The sequence below is a fragment of the Leuciscus leuciscus genome (assembly GCF_965113295.1).
Source record: "Leuciscus leuciscus genome assembly, chromosome: 17".
NCBI lineage: Eukaryota > Metazoa > Chordata > Actinopteri > Cypriniformes > Leuciscidae > Leuciscus > Leuciscus leuciscus.
In genome coordinates, this window is record NC_138741.1 from 17290115 (window position 1) to 17317855 (window position 27741).

Below are 27741 nucleotides of genomic sequence, written 5' to 3' on the forward strand. Positions count from 1 at the left end.
TTGTTCAATGTATTTACAACCAGTATTTGTCAACCAATGACATGTAAATTATTGGGACAGACTTTTTTTTATTTTTTTTAAGCTGCGAATTTCTTAACTTATTTTGAGTTAATGTAAAAACATGTTATGACTTATTAATCATGGTATTAATGGTAACAATATCATGGTAAACTGTCTACCTGGTGAACTTGGTTTTCTTTTTCTGATTTTCAAATATGCCGAACTTAGCATAATAAAATATCAGGTCAGAGATGTATGCCATTTATGTGGGGGTTAATTATTTTATTTATAAGTCTTTGATTCAATGAATGTTTGTCAGTTTTTTTTAGGTTGACCCGTGTTCATGTAAAAGAAACCTTGTGCTGTAGACTGCTGCACCCAGATGTCGCTGTTGAATGTAGGCTACTGTCATGTTACACCGCATGCTCGGTGCGCGTGTTTTTTTCTGTTAGAGTGCGACCCTGGCTGCTATTTCCTCCGCTCGAGCTATAAAGTGCCCGTGCGTTTCCCACGCACCCTCTTTCCCCGGCCACCACACCGTGAGTGTATAACTCACTGTTCTTCAGTACCTTTAAAAAAGAAAAAAAAGAAACATAAAAAATACAAAATACCAAAAACCTCAAAAAATAACTACTTTAAAACAACTTTTTTTTTTTTAAAAGGGCAAACTTTTTTTTAAATTTTTTTTTTAAGACAAGGTCTCCAACTAACCGGACGATTTCTGAAGCCAGTTCCTCGCGACCGGACTCCATATGCTGTAGCTGTCAGTGATCGTTTATCTGGAGAGTAGCGTAAAAGTTTAATAGACTAATTTGTCCCTCTGGTTCTAGGACACTCTTTACGCACTGTCATTTCAGCACTAGACAAAACACACGAGCTCAAAGGCTTGAACGACACCGAGATATGAACGCAGCGACCGCGGGGAGTTATCCGATGGCTTCTCTCTATGTGGGCGACCTGCACCCTGATATCACGGAGGCTATGCTGTATGAGAAATTCAGTCCGGCCGGCCCGGTGCTGTCCATCCGCGTGTGTCGGGATATGATCACGCGGCGCTCGCTGGGCTATGCCTACGTCAACTTCCAGCAGCCTGCGGACGGTAAGACATGAAAGACGGCGCCCTGTCGTCCTGGGTGACTTTAAACGTGATGCACAGGGCTGTCAGAGTAACGGGAATAATGTGACATGCTTCGTGCGTAAATGTAGAGACACTGGAGGTGTATGTAGCGTGTGTGCGGGCGAGCTGTCTCGGTCTCCTGTGTGCTGCTGTCACATGTATTTCTGAGATACCCACAGCACGCTGTTCTTCCCTGCTATAACCATCTTTAACAAATTAATAAATTGATATCGCTTTATTCTCCTAATATGGCCTATTGTGTGAAAGTCAGGGTTTAGTGACTGCACTGTCACACCGCATTAGCCTATGTCCAGCCATTATGGCAAGCTGCTTTAACATTTTCCTTTAAACGAACTGGTAGGCTATCTTTTTATTATTATTAAGTAATTAACACTAGATATAGTTTGATTTCTGTTTTCAAAAATGGTCTTGAATCCATTCAATCTGTCACATATTCAGATATAACGTGCTCATACCAGTCACCATTTAGTGACAAGAACCTATTTCATTGTTATTAATAGTAATAGTTTTGCCATTGAAATCTATGGGGATCAGTGGTTCAGAAATCAACTAATTACTTCTGACAAGTTGCAAATATATTCCAGTTGTTGCTGATACATATTCCAGTTTAACTATCCATAAGGTACTAGTACTTTCTTCTAAGTTAGTAACTATACCAATAGTTAGAACTATCTATTCCAATTTTGTTACTAGTATTATTTAATATTTTACTCTCTGGTAGGCTACTATTTACAAGAGTAAAAGCAAAATACTAGCAATTATTTCTCAGTTATAATATTTATAGACTAATATAATATTAGAGACTAATAGTACTAGTATTTTATGTAAAAAGTAAAAAATAGAGTACTAGCACTTATTTCGTAGTTACTTGTATCCCAATATACAATAGTTATGACTCAGTACATTTTCTGTAGCTCAAACAGAGCATGGCGCTAGCAATGCCAAGGTCATAGGTTTGATTCCCAGGGAATGCATGAACCAATAAATGTGTACCTTCAATGCGATGTAAGTTGCTTTGGATAAAACCATCCGCCGAATGTAATCTATTCCAGTTTTATTCATCAGTTGCCTATAGTAACATAAAATAGATGTTAAGATGTTGCTGAAATTAACCAGTATCCAAGGAAGATTTTGTTGCCATTATCACACTTGGTTTGCTCACTCTGGGATTTGTAAGGCCCTCACATTATGCGTTGTGAAAAGAACCATACAAATAAACTCAATTGTTTTTAAAGGAGCAAATATTAAATAGAGCTACAGGCTGTATCATTTCCCTTGTCCTGATTTAATATCATCACTTCGATATAAGTATGTGATACAAAGTTTAAATATGCAGCATGGCATGTATATATGTATCATTTAAGCTGAGCACCCTGTGAAGGACTGATATTTTGTTCCGTTGAGCTTGCCTTGCCTAGCATGTCCATTCCTGGAAAACATCAAGATCCAGAGAAAAAGATTCAAGCATTCTGTTCAAATTCCTCCTTAAAATAATGGCAAAATTGTGAAAATTTTAATGGAAAAGCTCAAGACTCAATAAGGCTTAATTATAGCCTATAATCGGAATAAAGAACTAGAATAGAATTGAATGTACTGGTTGACCCACATAGTCTAAGTGGCCTAAATCTACCATAAACCTTGATATGAGACACTCTACACAGAAGCAAACATGAACATTAGGATACCTCCATTTTTTTGTTATCTGACAAACACTAGGGGAACGGTGCTTGTGTGTGTGTGTGTGTGTGTGTGTGTGTGTGTGTGTGTGTGTGTTAGCCCACATTTTGCAACCTGGCATGACCTATTTGTGCTATTTAAAGTGTCAGGCGGGGATAATACCATTGTGGAGCACCTTCAGCTTTATTTCAGAATCTAATGATTCAAAGAAGACAAGAATAAGTGTTAACTGGCCATTTTTGTTCATTTTTGTCCTGTCCTTCCTACATTTCAACTTACCTGCACAGTTTTACAACTTTTGAGTTACATACTAAATATGTTTTTTTTTTTCCATTCCTTTCTGAGTTAATCGTCTTCAGGGTAAAACATTTGTTTGTTCAATCAGCTCAAATTATGCAATACATAATGAATGAATGTACATTACTGTTCAAAAGTTTGGGGTCTGTATGTTTTTTGTAAGGTTTTTGAAAGAAGTCTCTTATGCTCTCCAAGGCAGCATTTATTTGATCAAAATTAAATAAAAACACTAATACTGTGAAAAATTATTACAATTTAAAAAACCTGTATTGTATTTTATTATATTTTAAAATGTCATTTATTTAACAGATTGGTAGTTTGCTGGATCTGAAATATCTGTTTTCTGTGCTATTAAATGCTCGATTCTGTCCTCTTCTTTCACAGCAGAAAGGTTAAAAGGTCAGAGTTGAACTCACTCACCTCCATTTAGAAACTCAGAATGGCAACTGATAGTAAACATGTTTACATATAAGAGACAAAAAACAGTTTGTGATCACTGCAGGATGCACATCTAGAATTCAGGACTTGAGATTGTATTGCGCATGTTTTTGCACAGTGTTTCAGTGCAATAGTATATTGCAACATGCTTGGCAAATGTGCTCAAGCATATGGTTTGGTTTTCAGCATGTAACAGCTGCATTTGTAAACAGTTGCCGGCACTGGTAAGCTTCAGCCACACACATTCCAGTGTCTCAGCCCCATCAATGGACACAGAGCCTTGAACACATGCTGCCTGCCAGCACATTGCTCAAAGGACCCAAACTGCTAAATATAGAGCCAGTGAGGGCTGCCTTCACTGTGCCTGTCTTTTCTGAGGGGTGCTTTGAAGAAACAAGCAGACAGGCAAATTTATGGGACAGCCACACCATGTTTCTGCTTATTCTGTGTTATACAACGATGAAAGCTTACTACTACTTTGACAACAATATGCTATAAATGCATGTGCATCCTAACTAATAATTCTAAATCCTCATAAAATATAACAAAGTTTTGCTTGAAACCAGAAATTGCTACATTGGTGGTAAAAAAAAGTTTGTGTGTCCTGTCCTATGTTGTCTGAAAGTTGTTATTTGCTTTCTCTCTCTCTCTCTCTCTCTCTCTCTCTCTCTCTCTCTCTCTCTCTCTCTCTCTCTCTCTCTCTCTCTCTCTCTCTCTCTCTCTCTCTCTCTCTCTCTCTCTCTCTCTCTCTCTCTCTCTCTCTCTCTCTCTGGATGATCCCACCAGCCCTGAGCTCCATGTTCAATACAATTACACTGCAAACTGCTGAGTGCAGCAGACACAAGGCTGCTCCATTTTGTTCACCAGACATTTTTAGTGCTTAGTGTGTGTGTATGTCAGGGGGAGGGCTATGAGGAACAGAAAGAGAGAGAGAGAGAGAGAGAGAGAGAAACAGATCATAATGCATTACAATAGGTGACAGGTCCCTCACAGTTTCATATGCCATAAATTAGATTCGAAAATATTTAGAAAAAACTGACAAACCTTAAACCTGACATTCATGTTTCAGTCATGACTTTTCCAGACGTGTATATTTAAATTTATATTTAGTACACATTGTGGATTAAATATAAAGAAATGTCTATGAATGTTAAAGATCGGTAAAAATGTTTTCTTAGACCTGGGATGGGTATCCACCACCAATACTTTGTCCTGATGTTGGTTATAAATATGGCGGATGAGTGGAAAAACTATTCACATTATTTAAACAGATAAATATATGTAACTGTAATTGTGCCATCAGTCCACACCAGTAATGAAATACATTTAGCTTAAAGTCCCTCTGTAGTCAATCATTTCATCCCTTAAAACTCATCTTTGATCACCAAAATTACTCATCACCCATCACTCACATCAGCACAGAGATCCACTTGGTCGACTTTACTGTAGTAAACGCTGCACAATGGCAACTTGAAATACTGGTTTAATTCATCCATATATGTTTGAACCAGAAACTGATTCAGAAGAAGAAATGGAAGAGTGAATTATACAGGTTCGTATACAAGTCGATGTATCAGAATGGTAATGCGTTTTATGTAACTGTATGCTCTCTACAACGTCGGACACATAACATCAATTAATATGATTAGCCTTTTGCTTGACTGCGTTATTAAACAGCTAATAATGTGTTGCTAATGTTTCATGTTACTGTTCGCCATCTCAGAGTCAGACAGCTGCCTTCTAAAAATCAGCATCCTCACAAACGCTTTGAACAACTTAGAAAATCAGTGGAGAAAGGCATATAGTTCATCATAACATTGTAATATACATCACATAATTCACTCGCTATATTGCTAAATGTACCCGGTTTTTCATATCAACAGAAAGGTATACCGAGATAACCTGGCTTCTCTCGAGACTCCTGCTTCTCAGTCATAGTTAATGATATGCTAAAGCACTCCGGTACGTTGATGTGATTGGTTACAAGGTGGTTTGTAACGTAACCGGCAATTTCAAATCATGTTTCAAACTGTCATTTTTTCACTGCAGTTTTAAGGTGAAAATACTCAGCAATGGTGTTGACTTATGACTTTGCACATGGTTTGTCTTAAAACATTAAAAACACCATATAGACATATAAACAACATTAAAAACTTGAGTTTTAGTAACCTATTTGAGTCAATGTGATAAAATAAGGAAATTCTTATACTTAAAAATCAACAGATCTTATCATCCTAAAATATCTGGGCAGTAGCACCTCAACAGTCCTGTAACTATCAGATAACAGTTTCATGAGACTCTCTATGATATGCTAGCATTAGCAAAGTCTCAGCTAACAAGCTTCAAGCTTGTTAGAAGTGGTTAATATGTTTGAGTATCTCAACATATACCAATTAAATTATATTCAATTCAATTTAAGTGCTAAGGTAGAGACCAGAGATGTCTTATGTCTCATGTTTTTTTTGGTTTCAGCGGAGAGAGCTTTAGACACAATGAACTTCGATGTGGTCAAAGGAAAACCAATCAGAATCATGTGGTCACAAAGAGATCCATCACTTAGGAAATCCGGGGTTGGAAACGTCTTCATCAAAAATCTGGACAAGTCCATTGACAACAAGGCCCTGTATGATACCTTCTCTGCTTTCGGAAACATCCTGTCCTGCAAGGTGAGGAGTGACTTTTATATTTTTGAAAGCTGGAAAAAATAATTGATATATCAAAGGTACACTATGCAACTTTTGGCCCTCTTATAAACAAAACTGCATGCATGGAAGAACATTGTTTTGGTTGTGCGTCGGCTCTGCGTGACTGTGGATATAAAACATTCACTACTAGGCTTAAGAGATATGGCCAGTTTAGATGGAAAGGATCTTAAGCTGACTAGCTGAAGACGTTACTGTAGCTATACCCATGGAGAAGCTCTGATTCTTGAGGTTGTCTCATCCCATGTCTGTTTACAGGTGGTGTGCGACGAGAATGGATCTAAGGGCTACGCCTTTGTGCATTTTGAAACTCAGGACGCAGCCGACCGTGCCATTGAGAAGATGAACGGCATGCTGCTGAACGACCGCAAGGTGTGAGTGTCTGAGCATGAGTCATGTGACAGGAAGGATGGTCATTGGTTTGTAGATTGACCAGGACGATATGTAGTTGTCAATTACAGATGTTCCAGAGAGGAACTCTAAGTGAAAGTTTGTTGACCAATCAGAGTCAAAGGATCAGAATAATTTACTCAAATTCATGTTGATCCAAAACTGAGTGACTTTCTTATTTCTGTGGAACACAAAAGAATATATTTTGAAAAAAATTTTTTTGCCCATACAGTGAAATTTAGTGTTTAAATTTAAAGTCAGATTTGTCCCTGCTGCAGCTGTTTCTTGTCTGTGGTTGGTCCGCAGCTGTTTCTTGTCTGTGGTTGGTCTGCAGCTGTCGGTCTGAGATTGTATTGCATTTCTGTATCAGTCACATTTCTGTCTCCATTGTTATTTGTAGGTTTGTGGGCCGTTTCAAGTCCAGGAAGGAGAGGGAAGCAGAGATGGGCGCCAAAGCCAAAGAGTTCACCAATGTTTACATCAAGAACTTCGGCGACGACATGGATGATGAGAGACTGAAGGAGCTCTTTGATAAATACGGTGAGTTTGAGAGTATGAAGGGGTTATCTTGTGATCTAGAATTTTTCTCTGAAGATTTTGTTTCTACCTGCAGGTAAAACACTGAGTGTGAAGGTCATGACTGACCCCACAGGGAAATCTCGCGGATTTGGGTTTGTTAGCTACGAGATGCATGAGGATGCTAACAAGGTACAGTGAATTTGTATTATGATTTTCTGATAATTCCAATCAGCTGAAGCTAAAACATGTTTAAAATCAGCATTAGTGTAAATTACTGTATTGATACACTGACATTGTCATTGAACTGGGAGATTGGCTAGATGGATGGATGGACTGACAGTTAAGCAGATGAACAGAAAGGTGATTGATTGTGATGCTGTTTCAGGCTGTGGAAGAGATGAACGGTACGGAGCTTAACGGCAAGACAGTGTTTGTCGGCCGAGCACAGAAAAAGATGGAGAGACAAGCAGAACTCAAGAGAAAGTTTGAACAGCTCAAACAGGAAAGAATCAGCAGATATCAGGTAAATGAATTGCTGTGTTTTGTCTTTGTGTGTGCGCTTGTGTGTTTAGTTTAGTAATAAAAAAACGATTAATTTTGATCAATTAATTTTGATATATTTGTGTTTACAGGGTGTAAACTTGTATATAAAGAATCTTGATGACACCATCGATGATGAGAAACTGCGTAAAGAGTTCTCTCCTTTCGGCTCCATTACCAGTACCAAGGTGGGTCAAAAGTCTATTTCTTAGAGATGCACCGGTCAACCAACCAGGCACCGGAATCAGACGATTTTCCGCATGATCCGTTTTGTTGTCAGCAGCACAGGCAATAACGTCAACAGCGCGTTCTCGCTCTTTTCTCTCCGACGGTTAAGTGACACACAAACCCGCCTCCTCTCACTCACTCGTCTCATTCGCTCCAGTTAAACAGTGCTTGTATAGCGCATCATTTTACTACTTCCCACAGGTTTCGCGTTCACACCAAAAACTTTTCTGATCTATATAAGTGGAGCACACATAAGCCGCCTCTCAGTCTCAAGGAACTTTTGAGTCACAAGTACCAAAATGAGTGGCTTACTGTGCTTAAACGGTCAAATACACACAAAATTATGTCAAAATGCCTGTCTTGGCGAGTATTCAGTTAAACACAGTCAGTTTTGGAACCTAGTAATTAGTTGTGATTGTAACTTACTGTAATGCAAGTTACAGTAACAGTATTGGATCTGTGCAGTAGCTCTTAAAGTGACAGCAGCCTAATAAACCTGCTGCTGTCTGTCATGTTAATCAAAGAACAAAAGACAAAGAGAATCACTCTCTACTCTTGAAGTTTTGTAACTAACTGTAAGCACTGATCTGTATCTAATTTTTACAACAAAGACTATCTAATGTTATTTTACATTTGATTCCTAATTTCTGTTGTATTTCATACCTGAATATACTGTATACCCACCTGAAAAACTTAAAACTTTATTTATTTCATATTTCTCTTTATTCTATTGCATTTATTTGTGCTGTTGTTTTAAATTTGTTTATTTGTTCTTATTTTATTAGTATTTTTACTATGAAAATACAATTTTGATCACTGATCCAATTCAGTAAAATATTTTTTTCTGGCAGCAAAGGATAGAATATGTAAGCGCAGCGGAGGACGGTTGCCTCCGCCGAAGTCCATTAATACCTGACAATGGACACCTCGAAGGGCATTAACCCGCTTATACCATGGTCACTTACGAAAGAAAGAAATATTTAATCAATTAATAATACTTTAATGTGTTTTAGAGTAAAAATCGTGAGGGTTTTTATTTATTAAGTCGAGCGCACTATTTAATATCTCCCGTATACAGGCGTTGCCAAGCAACAGCGACCCGACCGCAGCAGTTGATCAGTGAGTTTGAGCCAGCGCAATCATTTAGAACTGTCATCAGGCAAATTGACGGGACGCCTTTCCTAGGTGTACATTATCACTTTTTAATGGACACCCTGCAGCCAATCAGAATCGAGTATTCACCCAGACCATGGTATAATAAAAAATAATAATTCTACTAGAAGATGTAGCAATGTGTCCATTAGTTATACCCAACACCAGTAGGACTAGGTCAAAATCCAACTGAAATCATTGAATTTCTCGATTTTACCCAGCACCAAAAACGAATACCTTTGGAGTCTATTACATGGCCACAAACAATGCGTTAAAGTACCTATTTTATATTCACATTTTAGACACTTAGGCGCTAGAAAGGGGTTGAATTATGCAGTATTCTGCTTTATGAGATTTATATTTTTGGTTTAAACTGTTCTCTGATGGAGGTGAGATCTTATACAATGTACATCTTGCTGTAGGTGATGTTGGAGGACGGCAGGTCCAAAGGTTTTGGCTTTGTGTGTTTCTCCTCACCTGAGGAGGCCACAAAGGCTGTGACAGAGATGAATGGGCGTATTGTGGGCTCCAAACCACTGTACGTGGCCCTGGCCCAACGTAAAGAAGAACGCAAAGCTCATCTGACCAACCAGTACATGCAGCGCATCGCTGGCATGAGAGCCATGCCCGCCAACGCCATCATCAACCAGTTCCAACCTGCCGGTGGTTACTTCATGCCAGCTGTGCCTCAGGTGGGTGAGCTACAAAAGTCTGAGACAACAATAAAATCTGGGATTTAATTCCATTTAAACCTGGAAAAATGAAATGGTTTAGAAAATACAGAAAAATAAAGTTTTAAGAGACATTTTTATAAAATTTTTTCGATATTTTCATTATTTTTACACAACCTCACTGTATATTATGGAATGTCAATTTCTGTCAAACAAGAAAAAAAGTCATAATTAAGACTTCTATGTCAAAATTATAATAAAAAAATAGATTTTTTGGAAATACAAAATTATGAAATAAAAAGTAAACAGAAATACTAATATATTATATTATAAATATATAATAAAATATTAAAATAATGAAATAAAAATTATGACAAGAAAAGTAATAATTATAACAAAAAATTATTTTACCTCATTATTTTATCTCATAATTATGTATTTTTGTCATAATTTTGACTTTTTATGTCATAACTATGAGTTAGCATATCAAAGTTTTGAATTTTATCTCATAATTTCAACATATAGGTTATAATTATGATTCACCAAAACACATTATTTTCTTATGTGTCCGAAATTGACTTATTATATATATAATGTAGTATTATAGTATATATACTACATAGTATATAATTCATATAGATATAATAAATACATTTACGAGGGCTCTAAAGTAGTAAAATGTTCAATTAAAAGATTTATAATCTCTCTGATTAATTATATATTTCTTTTCAAATGCATCAAATGAATTCTATCATGCTTCACAGGCCCAGAACAGAACAACATACTACGCACCAAACCAGCTGACCCAGATTCGTCCGAACCCTCGATGGCAGCAGCAGGGTGGCAGAGGTCAGGGTGGCTTCCAGGGCATGCCCGGCTCCTTGCGCCAGCCAGGGCCCCGTGCCAACATTCGCCACCTGGCACCCAATGCATCCGGCCAAGGCCCACGCGGGATCCCCACAGGTGCACAGAGAGTGGGTGAGAAAACCCACCCACTAATGATGTGATGCCCTATTATGACAAACTTTGACCTGTTTTACAGACCAGAGGCCTATCATCTCAGATAACATTTTTAAGAGTTGCATAGTTGGTTGAAGGTGTCAGAGATTATAATTCAGGTTTTAGTTTATTTTAATGTTTCATAATAATAATAAAAATAATAATAAATAATATATAATATATCTATTGGTTTTAGTTCATATTTAACTGATCATTATGTAATTCCCTTGTATAACACCACAAACTACACATTTAATGATTACAAGTGTGTTTGGTGTTCGTCCTGATCATAGCTTTAATACTTGTTTCCTCTTCCCACTTGCCCTCTTCCTATTTCCCACTAGGAGGCACTGGCCAACCAATGGGTCCTCGCCCTGCCATGGGGGTGACGACCCCACGTGCCATGCCCCCATACAAGTACGCCACCACCATACGAAACACTCAGCCTCAGGTAGTGCAGCCCATTACACTGCAACAGGTAATATATGCTGATAGATGTAAATAAAAACTACACCAAATATTCACAAATACAAAGCTAATTCTAGCTTATTTAGTAATAAAATAGCTTCGCTATTGAATAGCTACATTATATTTCTCAGCAAGGAGGAGGTTACATCGCTATTTTGAAGTAATTAAACTCACAGCTTAGAGACGCTGAACAGACACAGGTACAAATCTCTTTCTCTTTCTCTCTCTCTCTCTCTCTTTCTCTCTCTCTCTAGATAATTATTCAAATGAATGCTACAGTTCATTCATTCAAATAAATGTAATCTTACTACTTTATCTCTGTGTCTGATTCAAAGCGGGCAGAATGCTAGATCTAACGAGCCGTAACTGACAAAAATAACTGTAAATTTTACCCCTCCGGTCAAATATTGTGCTGCAAACATTAATAACAGCTTTAAGTCGTCAGTACTGGCAAATGAGCATGGTATAAGCGGGATAATACACTCTTCGCATCGGGCAGTTCTTTGCCTCCACGTTGTACATTAAAATCATTTAATGCACAGCTAGCCATGGATTATCCCTTACATATTTATATATACTGTATGTCTGTCAAAATGTAATTGTGCTAAATTTTTTCATTAAGATTACCTTTGCCATCATCCATTTAAAGTTATTAAGCTTTAAAAACACTACGTTAAATGTAATATTTATCAAATCTCAAAATTACTTTAAAAAAAATCATAATGTACATTATAATGTAATGCCTAATTCATTTAAAACTGTTGCATTTTAAATGATTGATTTTATTTTTTATTTGTTTATACAGAATTGTATGAATTTTAATACTGGCCATTTGTCAGTTATTGGCCAGAACGTGAAAATGATTATTGGCTTCGACAAACACAATCATATTTTGCGGTTTATTGTCTTGGTCAGGCACAGCCAGCCGTTCATGTGCAGGGTCAGGAGCCTCTCACTGCCTCCATGTTAGCTGCCGCCCCTCCTCAGGAACAGAAACAGATGCTTGGTGAGATGAGGAGGCTGTAAGCACGTTCAGCCTTTCTAAACATATCTTTACACTCTCAAGGACGTTTTTGGGCATGCCTAATGAGTATTTTTGGGCAGCCTATTGAGTATTAATTACTTGCTTATTTTACTCTTCCCTGTAACCATCTTAAACTGTTTATTGTTTGTCTTGCGTGTGCCTGTTCTGTTTTCCCCTTTAGGTGAGCGATTGTTCCCTCTCATCCAGGCAATGCACCCCAGTCTAGCCGGGAAGATCACAGGAATGCTGCTTGAGATCGACAACTCTGAACTGCTCCACATGCTGGAGTCCCACGAGTCTCTGCGCTCCAAGGTGACAGTCGTTAACTATGATAAAAGCCTCCAGCAACCGACACTAGCTCTGCTGTTATGTTATGTGCAATAATGGGAAAAGTCACAAGCTTTTAACAATGCAAAGCATATTGACTGAACCAGGGACATAATATGCATTCATTTATTAAGATTTATGCCTTGCCTAGCACAGACTAGAGATGTAATCTATATATAATAATGGCATTTTATCAGTTAAAGGATTAGTTCTGTCTAAAAATTCTGTCATTAGTTACTCACCCTCATGTCGTCCCACACCCGTAAGACTTTCGTTCATCCTCGAAACAAAAATGAAGATATATTTAATGAAATCTGAGATTTATGTCCCTCCATTGACAGTCTACGCAACAAACACTTTAACGCCTCAAAAAGTTCATAAAGAGATCATAAAACTAATCCATATTAATTGAATAAATGAAATTTTCTGAAGAGACACAATCGCTTTATATGATGAACAGATTGAATTTAGGCTTTTATTCACATATAAACATTAATCAGCGAACATAAACAGAAGCTCAACCGAACCTGCTTGACATGCAAGAACAAACCTCTTGCAGAAGCTCAAACGTGCTGCGTAACACGAGAATGAATCTCATTGGTTCTTGCAGAAGCTCAAACATGCTGCGTAACACGAGAATGAACCTTATTGGTTCTTGCAGAAGCTCAAACGTGCTGCGTAACACGAGAATTAACCTCATTGGTTCTTGCAGAAGCTCAAACGTGCAGCGTAACACGAGAATGAACCTCATTGGTTCTTGCAGAAGCTCAAACGTGCAGCGTAACACGAGAATGAACCTCATTGGTTCCTGCAGAAGCTCAAACGTGCAGCGTAACACGAGAATGATCCTCATTGGTTCTTGAAGCTCAAACATGCTGTGTAACACGAGAAGAACCTCATTGGTTCTTGCAGAAGCTCAAACGTGCAGCGTAACACAAGAATGAACCTCATTGGTTCTTGCAGAAGCTCAAACGTGCAACGCAACACAAGAATGAACCTCATTGGTTCTTGCAGAAGCTCAAACGTGCAGCGTAACACGAGAATGAACCTCATTGGTTCCTGCAGAAGCTCAAACGTGCAGCGTAACACGAGAAGAACCTCATTGGTTCTTGCAGAAGCTCAAACGTGCAGCGCAACACAAGAATGAACCTCATTGGTTCTTGAAGCTCAAATGTGCTGCGTAACACGAGAAGAACCTCATTGGTTCTTGCAGAAGCTCAAACGTGCAGCGTAACACGAGAATTAACCTCATTGGTTCTTGCAGAAGCTCAAACGTGCAGCGTAACACGAGAATGAACCTCATTGGTTCTTGCAGAAGCTCAAACGTGCAGCGTAACACGAGAATGAACCTCATTGGTTCCTGCAGAAGCTCAAATGTGCTGCGTAACACGAGAATGAACCTCATTGGTTCTTGAAGCTCAAACGTGCTGCGTAACACGAGAAGAACCTCATTGGTTCTTGCAGAAGCTCAAACGTGCTGCGTAACACGAGAATGAACCTCATTGGTTCTTGAAGCTCAAAAGTGCTGCGTAACACGAGAAGAACCTCATTGGTTCTTGCAGAAGCTCAAACGTGCAGCGCAACACAAGAATGAACCTCATTGGTTCTTGAAGCTCAAATGTGCTGCGTAACACGAGAAGAACCTCATTGGTTCTTGCAGAAGCTCAAACGTGCAGCGTAACACGAGAATTAACCTCATTGGTTCTTGCAGAAGCTCAAACGTACTGCGTAACACGAGAAGAACCTCACTGGTTCTTGCAGAAGCTCAAACGTGCAGCGTAACATGAGAATTAACCTCATTGGTTCTTGCAGAACCTCAAACGTGCAGCGTAACACGAGAATGAAACTCATTAGTTCTTGCAGAACCTCAAACGTGCTGCGTAACACGAGAAGAACCTCATTGGTTCTTGAAGCTCAAACGTGCTGTGTAACACGAGAATGAACCTCATTGGTTCTTGAAGCTCAAACGTGCTGTGTAACACGAGAAGAACCTCTTTGGTTCTTGCTGAAGCTCAAACGTGCTGCGTAACACGAGAATAAACCTCATTGGTTCTTGAAGCTCAAACGTGCTGCATAACACGAGAAGAACCTCATTGGTTCTTACAAAAGCTCAAACGTGCTGCGTAACACGAGAATTAATCTCATTGGTTCTTGAAGCTCAAATGTGCTGCGTAACAAGAGAATGAACCTTATTGGTTCTTGCAGAAGCTCTAACGTGCTGCGTAACACGAGAATTAACCTCATTGTTTCTTGAAGCTCAAACGTGCTGCGTAACACGAGAATGAACCTCATTGGTTCCTGCAGAAGCTCAAACGTGCAGCGTAACACGAGAAGAACCTCATTGGTTCTTGCAGAAACTCAAACGTGCAGCGCAACACAAGAATGAACCTCATTGGTTCTTGAAGCTCAAATGTGCTGCGTAACACGAGAAGAACCTCATTGGTTCTTGCAGAAGCTCCAACGTGTAGCGTAACACGAGAATTAACCTCATTGGTTCTTGCAGAAGCTCAAACGTGCAGCGTAACACGAGAATGAACCTCATTGGTTCTTGCAGAAGCTCAAACGTGCAGCGTAACACGAGAATGAACCTCATTGGTTCCTGCAGAAGCTCAAACGTGCTGCGTAACACGAGAATGAACCTCATTGGTTCTTGAAGCTCAAACGTGCAGCGCAACACAAGAATGAACCTCATTGGTTCTTGAAGCTCAAATGTGCTGCGTAACACGAGAAGAACCTCATTGGTTCTTGCAGAAGCTCAAACGTGCAGCGTAACACGAGAATTAACCTCATTGGTTCTTGCAGAAGCTCAAACGTGCAGCGTAACACGAGAATGAACCTCATTGGTTCTTGCAGAAGCTCAAACGTGCAGCGTAACACGAGAATGAACCTCATTGGTTCCTGCAGAAGCTCAAATGTGCTGCGTAACACGAGAATGAACCTCATTGGTTCTTGAAGCTCAAACGTGCTGCGTAACACGAGAAGAACCTCATTGGTTCTTGCAGAAGCTCAAACGTGCTGCGTAACACGAGAATGAACCTCATTGGTTCTTGAAGCTCAAAAGTGCTGCGTAACACGAGAAGAACCTCATTGGTTCTTGCAGAAGCTCAAACGTGCAGCGCAACACAAGAATGAACCTCATTGGTTCTTGAAGCTCAAATGTGCTGCGTAACACGAGAAGAACCTCATTGGTTCTTGCAGAAGCTCAAACGTGCAGCGTAACACGAGAATTAACCTCATTGGTTCTTGCAGAAGCTCAAACGTGCTGCGTAACACGAGAAGAACCTCACTGGTTCTTGCAGAAGCTCAAACGTGCAGCGTAACATGAGAATTAACCTCATTGGTTCTTGCAGAACCTCAAACGTGCAGCGTAACACGAGAATGAAACTCATTAGTTCTTGCAGAACCTCAAACGTGCTGCGTAACACGAGAAGAACCTCATTGGTTCTTGAAGCTCAAACGTGCTGTGTAACACGAGAATGAACCTCATTGGTTCTTGAAGCTCAAATGTGCTGCGTAACACGAGAAGAACCTCATTGGTTCTTGCAGAAGCTCAAACGTGTAGCGTAACACGAGAATTATCCTCATTGGTTCTTGAAGCTCAAACGTGCTGCATAACACGAGAAGAACCTCATTGGTTCTTACAAAAGCTCAAACGTGCTGCGTAACACGAGAATTAATCTCATTGGTTCTTGAAGCTCAAATGTGCTGCGTAACAAGAGAATGAACCTTATTGGTTCTTGCAGAAGCTCTAACGTGCTGCGTAACACGAGAATTAACCTCATTGTTTCTTGAAGCTCAAACGTGTTGCGTAACACGAGAATGAACCTCATTGGTTCCTGCAGAAGCTCAAACGTGCAGCGTAACACGAGAAGAACCTCATTGGTTCTTGCAGAAACTCAAACGTGCAGCGCAACACAAGAATGAACCTCATTGGTTCTTGAAGCTCAAATGTGCTGCGTAACACGAGAAGAACCTCATTGGTTCTTGCAGAAGCTCAAACGTGTAGCGTAACACGAGAATTAACCTCATTGGTTCTTGCAGAAGCTCAAACGTGCAGCGTAACACGAAAATGAACCTCATTGGTTCTTGCAGAAGCTCAAACGTGCAGCGTAACACGAGAATGAACCTCATTGGTTCTTGAAGCTCAAACGTGCTGCGTAACACGAGAAGAACCTCATTGGTTCTTGCAGAAGCTCAAACGTGCAGCGTAACACGAGAATGAACCTCATTGGTTCTTGAAGCTCAAACGTGCTGCGTAACACGAGAAGAACCTCATTGGTTCTTGAAGCTCAAACGTGCAGCGCAACACAAGAATGAACCTCATTGGTTCTTGCAGAAGCTCAAACGTGCAGCGTAACACGAGAATGAACCTCATTGGTTCTTGCAGAAGCTCAAACGTGCAGCGTAACACGAGAATGAACCTCATTGGTTCCTGCAGAAGCTCAAACGTGCTGCGTAACACGAGAATGAACCTCATTGGTTCTTGAAGCTCAAACGTGCAGCGCAACACAAGAATGAACCTCATTGGTTCTTGAAGCTCAAATGTGCTGCGTAACACGAGAAGAACCTCATTGGTTCTTGCAGAAGCTCAAACGTGCAGCGTAACACGAGAATTAACCTCATTGGTTCTTGCAGAAGCTCAAACGTGCAGCGTAACACGAGAATGAACCTCATTGGTTCTTGCAGAAGCTCAAACGTGCAGCGTAACACGAGAATGAACCTCATTGGTTCCTGCAGAAGCTCAAATGTGCTGCGTAACACGAGAATGAACCTCATTGGTTCTTGAAGCTCAAACGTGCTGCGTAACACGAGAAGAACCTCATTGGTTCTTGCAGAAGCTCAAACGTGCTGCGTAACACGAGAATGAACCTCATTGGTTCTTGAAGCTCAAAAGTGCTGCGTAACACGAGAAGAACCTCATTGGTTCTTGCAGAAGCTCAAACGTGCAGCGCAACACAAGAATGAACCTCATTGGTTCTTGAAGCTCAAATGTGCTGCGTAACACGAGAAGAACCTCATTGGTTCTTGCAGAAGCTCAAACGTGCAGCGTAACACGAGAATTAACCTCATTGGTTCTTGCAGAAGCTCAAACGTGCTGCGTAACACGAGAAGAACCTCACTGGTTCTTGCAGAAGCTCAAACGTGCAGCGTAACATGAGAATTAACCTCATTGGTTCTTGCAGAACCTCAAACGTGCAGCGTAACACGAGAATGAAACTCATTAGTTCTTGCAGAACCTCAAACGTGCTGCGTAACACGAGAAGAACCTCATTGGTTCTTGAAGCTCAAACGTGCTGTGTAACACGAGAATGAACCTCATTGGTTCTTGAAGCTCAAATGTGCTGCGTAACACGAGAAGAACCTCATTGGTTCTTGCAGAAGCTCAAACGTGTAGCGTAACACGAGAATTATCCTCATTGGTTCTTGAAGCTCAAACGTGCTGCATAACACGAGAAGAACCTCATTGGTTCTTACAAAAGCTCAAACGTGCTGCGTAACACGAGAATTAATCTCATTGGTTCTTGAAGCTCAAATGTGCTGCGTAACAAGAGAATGAACCTTATTGGTTCTTGCAGAAGCTCTAACGTGCTGCGTAACACGAGAATTAACCTCATTGTTTCTTGAAGCTCAAACGTGTTGCGTAACACGAGAATGAACCTCATTGGTTCCTGCAGAAGCTCAAACGTGCAGCGTAACACGAGAAGAACCTCATTGGTTCTTGCAGAAACTCAAACGTGCAGCGCAACACAAGAATGAACCTCATTGGTTCTTGAAGCTCAAATGTGCTGCGTAACACGAGAAGAACCTCATTGGTTCTTGCAGAAGCTCAAACGTGTAGCGTAACACGAGAATTAACCTCATTGGTTCTTGCAGAAGCTCAAACGTGCAGCGTAACACGAAAATGAACCTCATTGGTTCTTGCAGAAGCTCAAACGTGCAGCGTAACACGAGAATGAACCTCATTGGTTCTTGAAGCTCAAACGTGCTGCGTAACACGAGAAGAACCTCATTGGTTCTTGCAGAAGCTCAAACGTGCAGCGTAACACGAGAATGAACCTCATTGGTTCTTGAAGCTCAAACGTGCTGCGTAACACGAGAAGAACCTCATTGGTTCTTGAAGCTCAAACGTGCAGCGCAACACAAGAATGAACCTCATTGGTTCTTGAAGCTCAAATGTGCTGCGTAACACGAGAAGAACCTCATTGGTTCTTGCAGAAGCTCAAACGTGCAGCGTAACACGAGAATTAACCTCATTGGTTCTTGCAGAAGCTCAAACGTGCAGCGTAACACGAGAATTAACCTCATTGGTTCTTGCAGAAGCTCAAACGTGCAGCGTAACACGAGAATTAACCTCATTGGTTCTTGCAGAAGCTCAAACGTGCAGCGTAACATGAGAATTAACCTCATTGGTTCTTGCAGAACCTCAAACGTGCAGCGTAACACGAGAATGAACCTCATTAGTTCTTGCAGAACCTCAAACGTGCTGCGTAACACGAGAAGAACCTCATTGGTTCTTGCAGAAGCTCAAACGTGCAGCGTAACATGAGAATTAACCTCATTGGTTCTTGCAGAACCTCAAACGTGCAGCGTAACACGAGAATGAACCTCATTAGTTCTTGCAGAACCTCAAACGTGCAGCGTAACACGAGAATGAACCTCATTAGTTCTTGCAGAACCTCAAACGTGCTGCACAACACGAGAAGAACCTCATTGGTTCTTGCTGAAGCTCAAACGTGCAGCGTAACACGAGAATGAACCTCATTGGTTCCTGCAGAAGCTCAAACGTGCAGCGTAACACGAGAATGATCCTCATTGGTTCTTGAAGCTCAAACGTGCTCTGTAACACGAGAAGAACCTCATTGGTTCTTGCAGAAGCTCAAACGTGCAGCGTAACACAAGAATGAACCTCATTGGTTCTTGCAGAAGCTCAAACGTGCAGCGCAACACAAGAATGAACCTCATTGGTTCTTGCAGAAGCTCAAACGTGCAGCATAACACGAGAATGAACCTTATTGGTTCTTGCAGAAGCTCTAACGTGCTGCGTAACACGAGAATTAACCTCATTGTTTCTTGAAGCTCAAATGTGCTGCGTAACACGAGAACGAACCTCATTGGTTCTTGCTGAAGCTCAAACATGCTGTGTAACACGAGAATGAATCTCATTGGTTCTTGCTGAAGCTCAAACATGCTGTGTAACATGAGAATGAACCTCATTGGTTCTTGCATGTCAAGTGAACATGCTTGAGCTTACGTTTACCACAAATTATGTGTGAGTTGAATGTTTATTATGTGAATTAAAGCCTGAATTCAATCTGTTCATTTAAAATCGATCGTGTTTCTTCAGAAAATTTGGACTAAACCGCTCGATTCATATGGATTAGTTTTACAATTTCTTTATGAACTTTTTTAAAGCGTCAAAGTGTCAGTTATACGTCAATGGAGGAACAGAAATCTCTCAGATTTCATTAAAAATGTCTTCATCTGTGTTCCGAGGATGTACGAAAGTTTCACGGCAACATGAGGGTGAGTAAATGATGACAGAATTTTAATTTTTTGGGTGAATTATGAGAGCCATGAATCTCTGTGGTTAAGATGGCGAGGGCGTTGCAGGACTGATGATTTGTTTGTGCTGTCAGGTGGAGGAGGCTGTTGCAGTACTTCAGGCTCATCAGGCCAAGAAAGACGCGACACAGAAAGTGGGAGTCACTGCTGTGACTGCAGCTGCAACATCCTGACGAGTAACTTTTATTATTATCAGTAGTATTATAATTACTGTGCTTATAATGGCCAGGCTATTTCTCTGTTTGTTTAAAATTATTCTGAAAAACTAAATTGTTTTAATTTGAAATTGTTTTCTGTAGGGTGAAGCTGAAAGACTGAAGAGAGATCATCCCTGTCTGGTGTCGTCTGGTGGCAACCAATAGGAACACAAAAAAGAAAACATGAAAAAAAAAGAAAAATACAAAATAATACTTGAACATAAAGAAAACAATTTTGTTGCAGGGTTAATATTTTTTACCTCTGCGATGATTTTTATCACCTAAAGTTAATTTTAAAAAAAAGTCAATTCTGTGAGGGAAGAGCCTCTGTATTGTGGCCAGGACTGACTTTTTCTATGAGGAAGTGGAAGCTTGGTTCTTCTGTGAGATGTGTGTTTGCTGGTTTGATTGGACCTCACTTGTCCCATGACAATAACCCGAGTGGTGTGGCACTCTAAATAAAGGAATGACTATTTAAAATGAACTATGCTGTGTTCTTCATTTTTATTTACTTAGCAAAGAAAAAGGCCATGTTACAGACACTTTTTATCCAAAATGACTTGCGGTAAGACCTTTAGAGGTTAAATGTTCTGCTTAAGGACCCAGTAGTGGCAGAAATGTAAATAAACATTCCATTTCACCTTTACCTGGGACTACTCACATGATCAAAGCCATTTACAGTAACTCCAGTTTGCCTCCTTCTGAAAGTTGATGTCTGTCAAACTACTGTAAAATTATATACATAGAGCTACCATATTTAATGGGTCTGTCAATTATATAATTATATCAATAATCAATTAATGCATATAATTAATGCATATAAGTTAATTAATGCATATAAATTAATGCATATAAGTAGGCTATATCAATTATATCAATTATCAAGATATAAATCATGATCACAAAACATGTAAACATCATCCAATTTAAGTAACAAATTGATTTACATAAAAAACTAACATTTTAGAGAATTGTTACATAAAATAAAAACTAAGCTTTTTGGACTGTGGTTTACCAACTTTTACATTAGTAACTGATCAATATTTTTTAAATAAAAACGTTTTACTTTTATATTATCACAGAGCGAGCCAATACGTAAAATATATATGTTTCCACTTAAATTCAAGTAAAAAACGAACTAACTAAAAAAAGTAAAGCTGTTAATCCAGAGCTGAACGACACTTGTGAATGCCAGTGATGTTATTTGTCCTCCGCATCACTAGAGGGCGAGACAACGACCCGCACTGGCGAACAAAACAGTCAAAGTCAAAGGTTACAAGCAAGATGGCGTCGAGCAAACGTGTTCTTTATGTTGGTAAGAAAAGCATCAAAATTATGATCAAAATAACAAACCCTTCGTTATTACATTGCGCTAGTTTAACCCTACAGCCTCGTGCATGTTTAGGGATGTGATTCCGGTTATCAGCTGTAGCCAGGAAAGGGGCAAAAGATGAAATATCAGGTTGAATTGCACGGTCAATGAGTTTTTAACATGAAATATTAAAATTATTGGAATATGTTTTGTTTTTCTCAGGGGGTCTCGCGGAGGAGGTGGATGAGAAAGTGCTGCACGCGGCATTCATTCCCTTCGGTGACATCACGGATATTCAGATCCCGTTAGATTATGAGACGGGTAACTAACACACATAAATCAAAACACACTCCCATCATTATAAATCAAAAACACACTTTAACAAACAACAGAAACAGTTTTACGACTTGAAAATATCGCACATCATGTTTGACTCTTTTTGTCCACAGAGAAACACAGGGGCTTTGCATTCATCGAGTTTGAGCTGGCAGAGGTGAATACGTGCTAAATTTGTCTTCAGTTAAGAACACATCCTCGACTCAATCAAAATAAGATGGAAAATATTAAGCACTGGAATAACTTGTATCTTTTATTATTAATTAATTCTGGTTCACTTCCGTAACCAATGTTGCTTCTCATAGTTTACACAAGTCACCCATACATGACTGGTTTGTTTGCCTTTACAAAAAAAAAAAAAAAAAGGATGCTTAAATACACCAATAATTTACTTTCTCAAACTTCTGTCTGCTTTTTCCCAGGATGCAGCTGCTGCCATTGATAATATGGTGAGTTAATGAACCTCTAATTTCTGTAGTCTCAGAAAACCTGATGTATGTCAGTTTTCCTCAGAGCTGGAAGTCTAGGTTAATATCTATTCGACTTTGTGTCCTGCAGAATGAGTCGGAGCTGTTCGGGAGAACCATCAGGGTGAACATCGCCAAACCCATGAGAATTAAAGAGGGCTCCTCTCGACCAGGTGAGGTTTTTTCAATGCAATGGGTTGCTATGATAAACTCTCGCTCATTATGCTGTTAACTTATTTCTTGCATGTCCTTGAAACACAAATCTGAATTACATTGCTGCTCTGCTCATAGTGTGGTCTGAAGATGACTGGTTGAAGAAGTTCTCAGGGAAGACTGTTGAGGAGAGTGAGGAAGCGGAGTCAACTGCGGAATCAGCCAGTACAAACACTCAGGAGGTGGGAATGTTGTAATAACATTGTTTGGTTTTAGTATGACATTATATTAAATGCCTGGCATGTCATATTTGCATAGCAGTTTATATATATTTTTGCTCAGTGTCATATGATCGGTTTAGATTTTATATTCTGATATTTATCATTAATGTTTTCTGATTGGTATTTTGTGTTTCGGAACAGGGAGAGCCTCCAGCGAAAAAAGGCAGAACTAACCCTCAGGTCTACATGGACATCAAGATCGGCAACAAACCTGCAGGTCGACTGCGCTTCCTTCTACGAGCAGACGTTGTGCCTATGACTGCAGGTCAGACTCTGTAAATTATCTTTAGAGGTTCCTATTTTCAAAATGCATTGTGAACAATTCAGCCATGCATATTTCATTTTAAATTTGTTGGCCTGATGTTTTTTAATCAATTTAAAAACTGGTGAAATGACAGACTCTGGTGACGTATACTGAACTTCTCCAATCATTTAGTCCACCTAAACTCCACCTGTTACTTAAAATTGACTTTAAGCTTGCTTTCAGATCTGCCTCCATCCCATTAACAATAGATGGACAGAGCCAAGTACTTTTTTCCGTTTTCGATAAGTTGTTGCACGGTCCTGTTCAGGACATCACAGCACATTATAGTGATGTGTGTATCTGCGAACGCTAAGGATAATCCGCGAGTAATAAAAACATTCCTTATATCCAAACTTTCCTTGCTTACCACCTAATCTGGTATGGGAAGATTTTCTTATGATTAATAGTTTTCAAAAGGCACTTATTTCCAGGATTTATTGTCAGCTTTTTGACTTATTGATGATTGCTCTATTGCTAACTTAAAGTGCCTGGGAACATGAGTTGGGTTAAGAGTTTGTGGATGACTGGTGGGTGAATGCTATTATTAGAATCCATTCAAGCTCAATATGTGCACAGCTTGGACTCATACAGTTTAAAATCCTGCATAGGGTTCATTATTCCAAAGATTGGTTCTCTTTAATTTACTTCAACATTGATGACAGTTGTGCTAGCCTACATGTCACATGTCACCCTGTAATCTGAGTCATATGTTATTTATTTTTTTCTGTCCAATGCTTCATAACTATTGGAACAACTTTTTTGAGACTGTCCAAAACATTTTTAATCAAGATTGATGTGTGCCCTACTACTGCATTCTTTGGGGTTCTTAAAGTTTGGACTCTGTTTTCATCAAAACAGTTAGATATACGTGGCTTCACTTCTTTATTGGCTAGATGGTGGATTTAATTTTTTTGGAAGTCCACCAAGCCTCTGGGTATTTCACAATGGCTTGTTGATACTATGTTTTTTTTTTTAAACCGGAAAAGATAAGATGTTCTCAGTATGCCAGCTGAGGTTCTTCCCATGATAAATGGCAACACTTTAGAACATATGTTCACTCCCTTCAAACTTTGCCTGTTGACTGAATTTCTTTGAATCATAGGTTCGGGCGGGGGTATGATTTATTTTTAACAGCGGATTCGGGTGACATTAGAGCTGATCTGCGCATTTCTATCCCATTAGCAGTTTGCCAATTAAATGTTTGGTGCTTTGCTGAAGAGAGAAACTTCTGTTTTGTTTTTGTTCTGCAGAAAATTTCCGCTGTCTGTGCACACATGAGAAGGGCTTTGGATTCAAGGGTAGCAGTTTCCACAGAATCATCCCTCAGTTTATGTGCCAGGGTGGAGATTTCACCAATCACAACGGCACTGGGGGGAAATCCATATATGGAGGCAAGTTTGAGGATGAGAACTTTGTCCTCAAGCACACCGAACCAGGTGAGATGAGTCCTCAGCTTGAGAGAAGTTAGATGTGTGTGTGTTTTGAAAGGTTTTTTCTGTCTTTATTCACAAAAGTCTTTGAGAACCAATATGTGTTTCACACATACTCCGTTTGCCCATGTTAACTGGTTATACTTATAGCTAGACATGTGCCGGTATTCGGTAATGCGATAAATCGCGGTAATGAATATGCACGATATTGTTATCGCGGGCACTTCAAAATACCGTGAAAAATAATAGATCAGAATTTATATTTATGGAACGCGCATTAGCTTATTTTCCATCAACCGCTTAAACAAACACTGCGTATATGCTGCGCGAAACACGTGCGCACTCTGATGTAAACAATCCCCACATGTAGAAGCACTGTGTGCATGCGGCGCCGTGCGCACTCTAGTCTAATGTAATGAATCCTCACATGGAGAAGAAGCGTGGCGGAAGGAGGAACGCTGCCGACGATTTATCCCTCTTCTAAAAGCAGGGCTGTCAACTCTACGCATTCAGTGTGAGACTCACGCAATTTACACTTCTCTCACGCTCTCGCGCCACACATGCATTTTCTCACGCAGAGAAAAATCGCGGAGCAAAGAGGACACGGAGACCGACAGACTAGACAGAGCAGGTTACTATTGATATGAAAACAATTCTCAGCTTTCAGGTTCTGTCCATTTTATTATGAAATTCAGACAATAAATACCGTTTTGGTGCTTGTAAATGTGACGTGACCGATCGCTGTAGCGCCTCAGTTCAAGTAAACCGATCATCTGTTAGTTTTTATTTAAAGATACAGTACAACTTACCGAAAGGTATTTATGCCTCATACATAATATCGATCAATCAGTGTTTTTCAACCACGGAAAGAGGTCAGTAAAGCTGCAGGTGAACAATTATGTCACAGAACGTTACATTTACCTCAGGAAAGCCATTTATGACCAGCACGTTAGTTGACTAGAAAAAAAATAGCTATAGAGAGGAGTATTTTGCTAAATATGTGCACTATATTACATTTGTATTATATTTTTACTTGTGTCATAATTGTTATAATGAAAACCAAATTATATTTAATTTAATTTGTTAATTTTTAACCTTTAATAATGGGCTACCAGCTGACAGGGCTCTCTGTATGTTTACAACATTATGTGAGATATTTTTTTTTCTTGAGAAAAATTAACACGTTAACATCTACTGTAGCCTACCTAATATTTATCCAAAGAGTCAATATTGAATCAAGATTGAAATCAAATCCCAAGAAATGAATTGAAATCGTGAAAATTGTGTAAAATTCTGTTTAGTTACCAAATGTTTTGACAATCACAATTACACATATTGTGATGCAAGTTGTTTTTTTCTACATCCCCCCCAATCCATCCGTTTCTCTTCTTGAGCAATAAAAATATCGTGATAATACCGTATACCGTGATAAAAGCTCAATCAATTAATCGCAGCATGAAAATTTGATACCGGCACATGCCTACTTATAGCATTCACACTGCAATGCCAGTGCATTGAAGGATTGGTGTGACGCAGGCATCGTTTGCTCAGTCTGTTTTTTTTTTTGCTTCACACGCTGAATTAAAGTTATATAGCGCTTGGTTCATGGTCAAAATGAACATGGATTGACATGAAAATGTAGGCTAGTAATTTTACCATAAATGCATACAAGTAAAGTACACTACTATTTTTTTTCACAGTCATCTTATAATTGGAGGGAATTTCATTGGTTATTGGTGTGGATTGTAAGTTAGTTTAAAATGTTTGTGATACTAAAGTTTCCCGTAAGAGAAGTAACTTGTTTAAAAGTTTTGCCTCATGCTTGAGCATTTTAACATATAAGTATATATAGAAATAATAAATTGATTCTAACAGTGAAGCACACTGCAAACACGTCTCGTGTGAAAGCTCAATGAGTGTGTGCTGCTACTGCACTACAATATGTAATGCATACATACTGCAAACAGATCATGTGTATGTTCAGGATCAGTTAGTATTTTTGTTGATGTTGATCTCATGTTCTCTGACTATGCACTCATAGGTCAGCTGTCGATGGCAAACTCTGGTCCCAATACTAACGGCTCTCAGTTCTTCATAACTGTTGATAAGACAGACTGGCTGGATGGCAAACATGTGGTATTTGGAGAACTTGTAGAGGGCATGGACGTACTCCGGGCCATGGAGGTAAGCTGAGGGAGATGGGATTTGCAATTGCTTATGACTTGACTATTAAAAAGTTGGTAGTCAGTAAGATTAAATGTTTTTGAAAGACGTTTCTTATGCTTTCGTAGGCTGCATTTAAAAAAAATGAAAAATACAGTAAAAGCTTTAATATTGTGAAATATTATAATTTACAATAACTGTTTTCTATTATCAAATGTAATTTGTAATGTAAAATGTGATGGCAAAGCTGAAAAACATTTTTGATCCTTCAGAAATCATTCTAATATGCTTGTTTAGTGCTTAAGAAACATTTCTTATCAATGTTATCAAAAACTGATGTTTTTTCAGGATTTTTTGACGAATAGAAAGTTCAATAGAACAGCGTTAATTTGAATTAATCTTTTGTAACATTATAAATTCTTTACTGTCACTTTTGATCAAAAGGAATTTAAAATGCTTTGTTTAAAATATTTAAATTACTTTTTGTCCTGTTTTTTAATTACTTTGTATCTGTACTGTTTCCTCAGGCTCAGGGATCAAAAGATGGCAAAACCAAACAGAAAGTCATCATCTCTAATTGTGGAGAGTATGTGTGAGATCAACATAATGTGTGTCTGTCTGTGTGTTTGGGAGTGAGAGAGAGTGTAAAGAAAAGCTGTTCATTTTTTTGTAGTACTTTGTAAATATCTAAATAAAACTTTTATACATATCCTTGTGTTTTTTGTCCTGCTAATTATTGGCCTGTATTTAAAGGTGGGGTAAGCGATATTTAAAAGAACTCTTGGACATTTGAAATAAGAAACGGCTGAAGACGCATCATTTTTGACAGCACTTTATCCAGTAATACTAACACTTTCTCTTCTCTTCTATTATTAAAATATATATATATATATTTTTTTACATGTACTGCGTTGGATTAAACTGAGAAGGGTCATAGCACTTGCATATTGTTGTCCTACTGTTAG

At 39.1% G+C, this 27741-nt stretch overlaps 2 protein-coding genes across 5 annotated transcripts; both read left to right on the plus strand.

Moving 5' to 3' along the window:
• Nucleotides 1–504: 504 nt before the first annotated feature.
• pabpc4 (poly(A) binding protein, cytoplasmic 4 (inducible form)) lies at nucleotides 505–20814 on the plus strand. Of its 4 annotated transcripts, none has more exons than XM_082143987.1 (14): nucleotides 505–1099; nucleotides 6023–6216; nucleotides 6511–6626; nucleotides 7043–7182; nucleotides 7256–7350; nucleotides 7547–7684; nucleotides 7794–7889; nucleotides 9504–9773; nucleotides 10517–10730; nucleotides 11096–11229; nucleotides 12135–12225; nucleotides 12425–12555; nucleotides 20208–20309; nucleotides 20433–20814. In XM_082143987.1, the coding sequence occupies exons 1-13, from the start codon at nucleotides 904–906 to the stop codon at nucleotides 20304–20306; spliced, it is 1914 nt and encodes a 637-aa protein (XP_082000113.1). In that variant the 5' UTR covers nucleotides 505–903; the 3' UTR covers nucleotides 20307–20309; nucleotides 20433–20814. The 4 variants fall into 4 exon arrangements, with proteins under 4 accessions (XP_082000113.1, XP_082000115.1, XP_082000114.1 ...); XM_082143989.1 differs by having other exon boundaries at nucleotides 11096–11202; XM_082143988.1 differs by having other exon boundaries at nucleotides 10517–10715.
• A 754-nt stretch (nucleotides 20815–21568) lies between these two features.
• On the plus strand, nucleotides 21569–27485 carry ppie (peptidylprolyl isomerase E (cyclophilin E)). The gene is made up of 10 exons (XM_082144242.1): nucleotides 21569–21645; nucleotides 21865–21963; nucleotides 22092–22135; nucleotides 22401–22427; nucleotides 22537–22618; nucleotides 22737–22840; nucleotides 23021–23144; nucleotides 24434–24619; nucleotides 26655–26797; nucleotides 27304–27485. The coding sequence occupies exons 1-10, from the start codon at nucleotides 21615–21617 to the stop codon at nucleotides 27370–27372; spliced, it is 909 nt and encodes a 302-aa protein (XP_082000368.1). The 5' UTR covers nucleotides 21569–21614; the 3' UTR covers nucleotides 27373–27485.
• The last annotated feature ends 256 nt before the right edge of the window (nucleotides 27486–27741 follow it).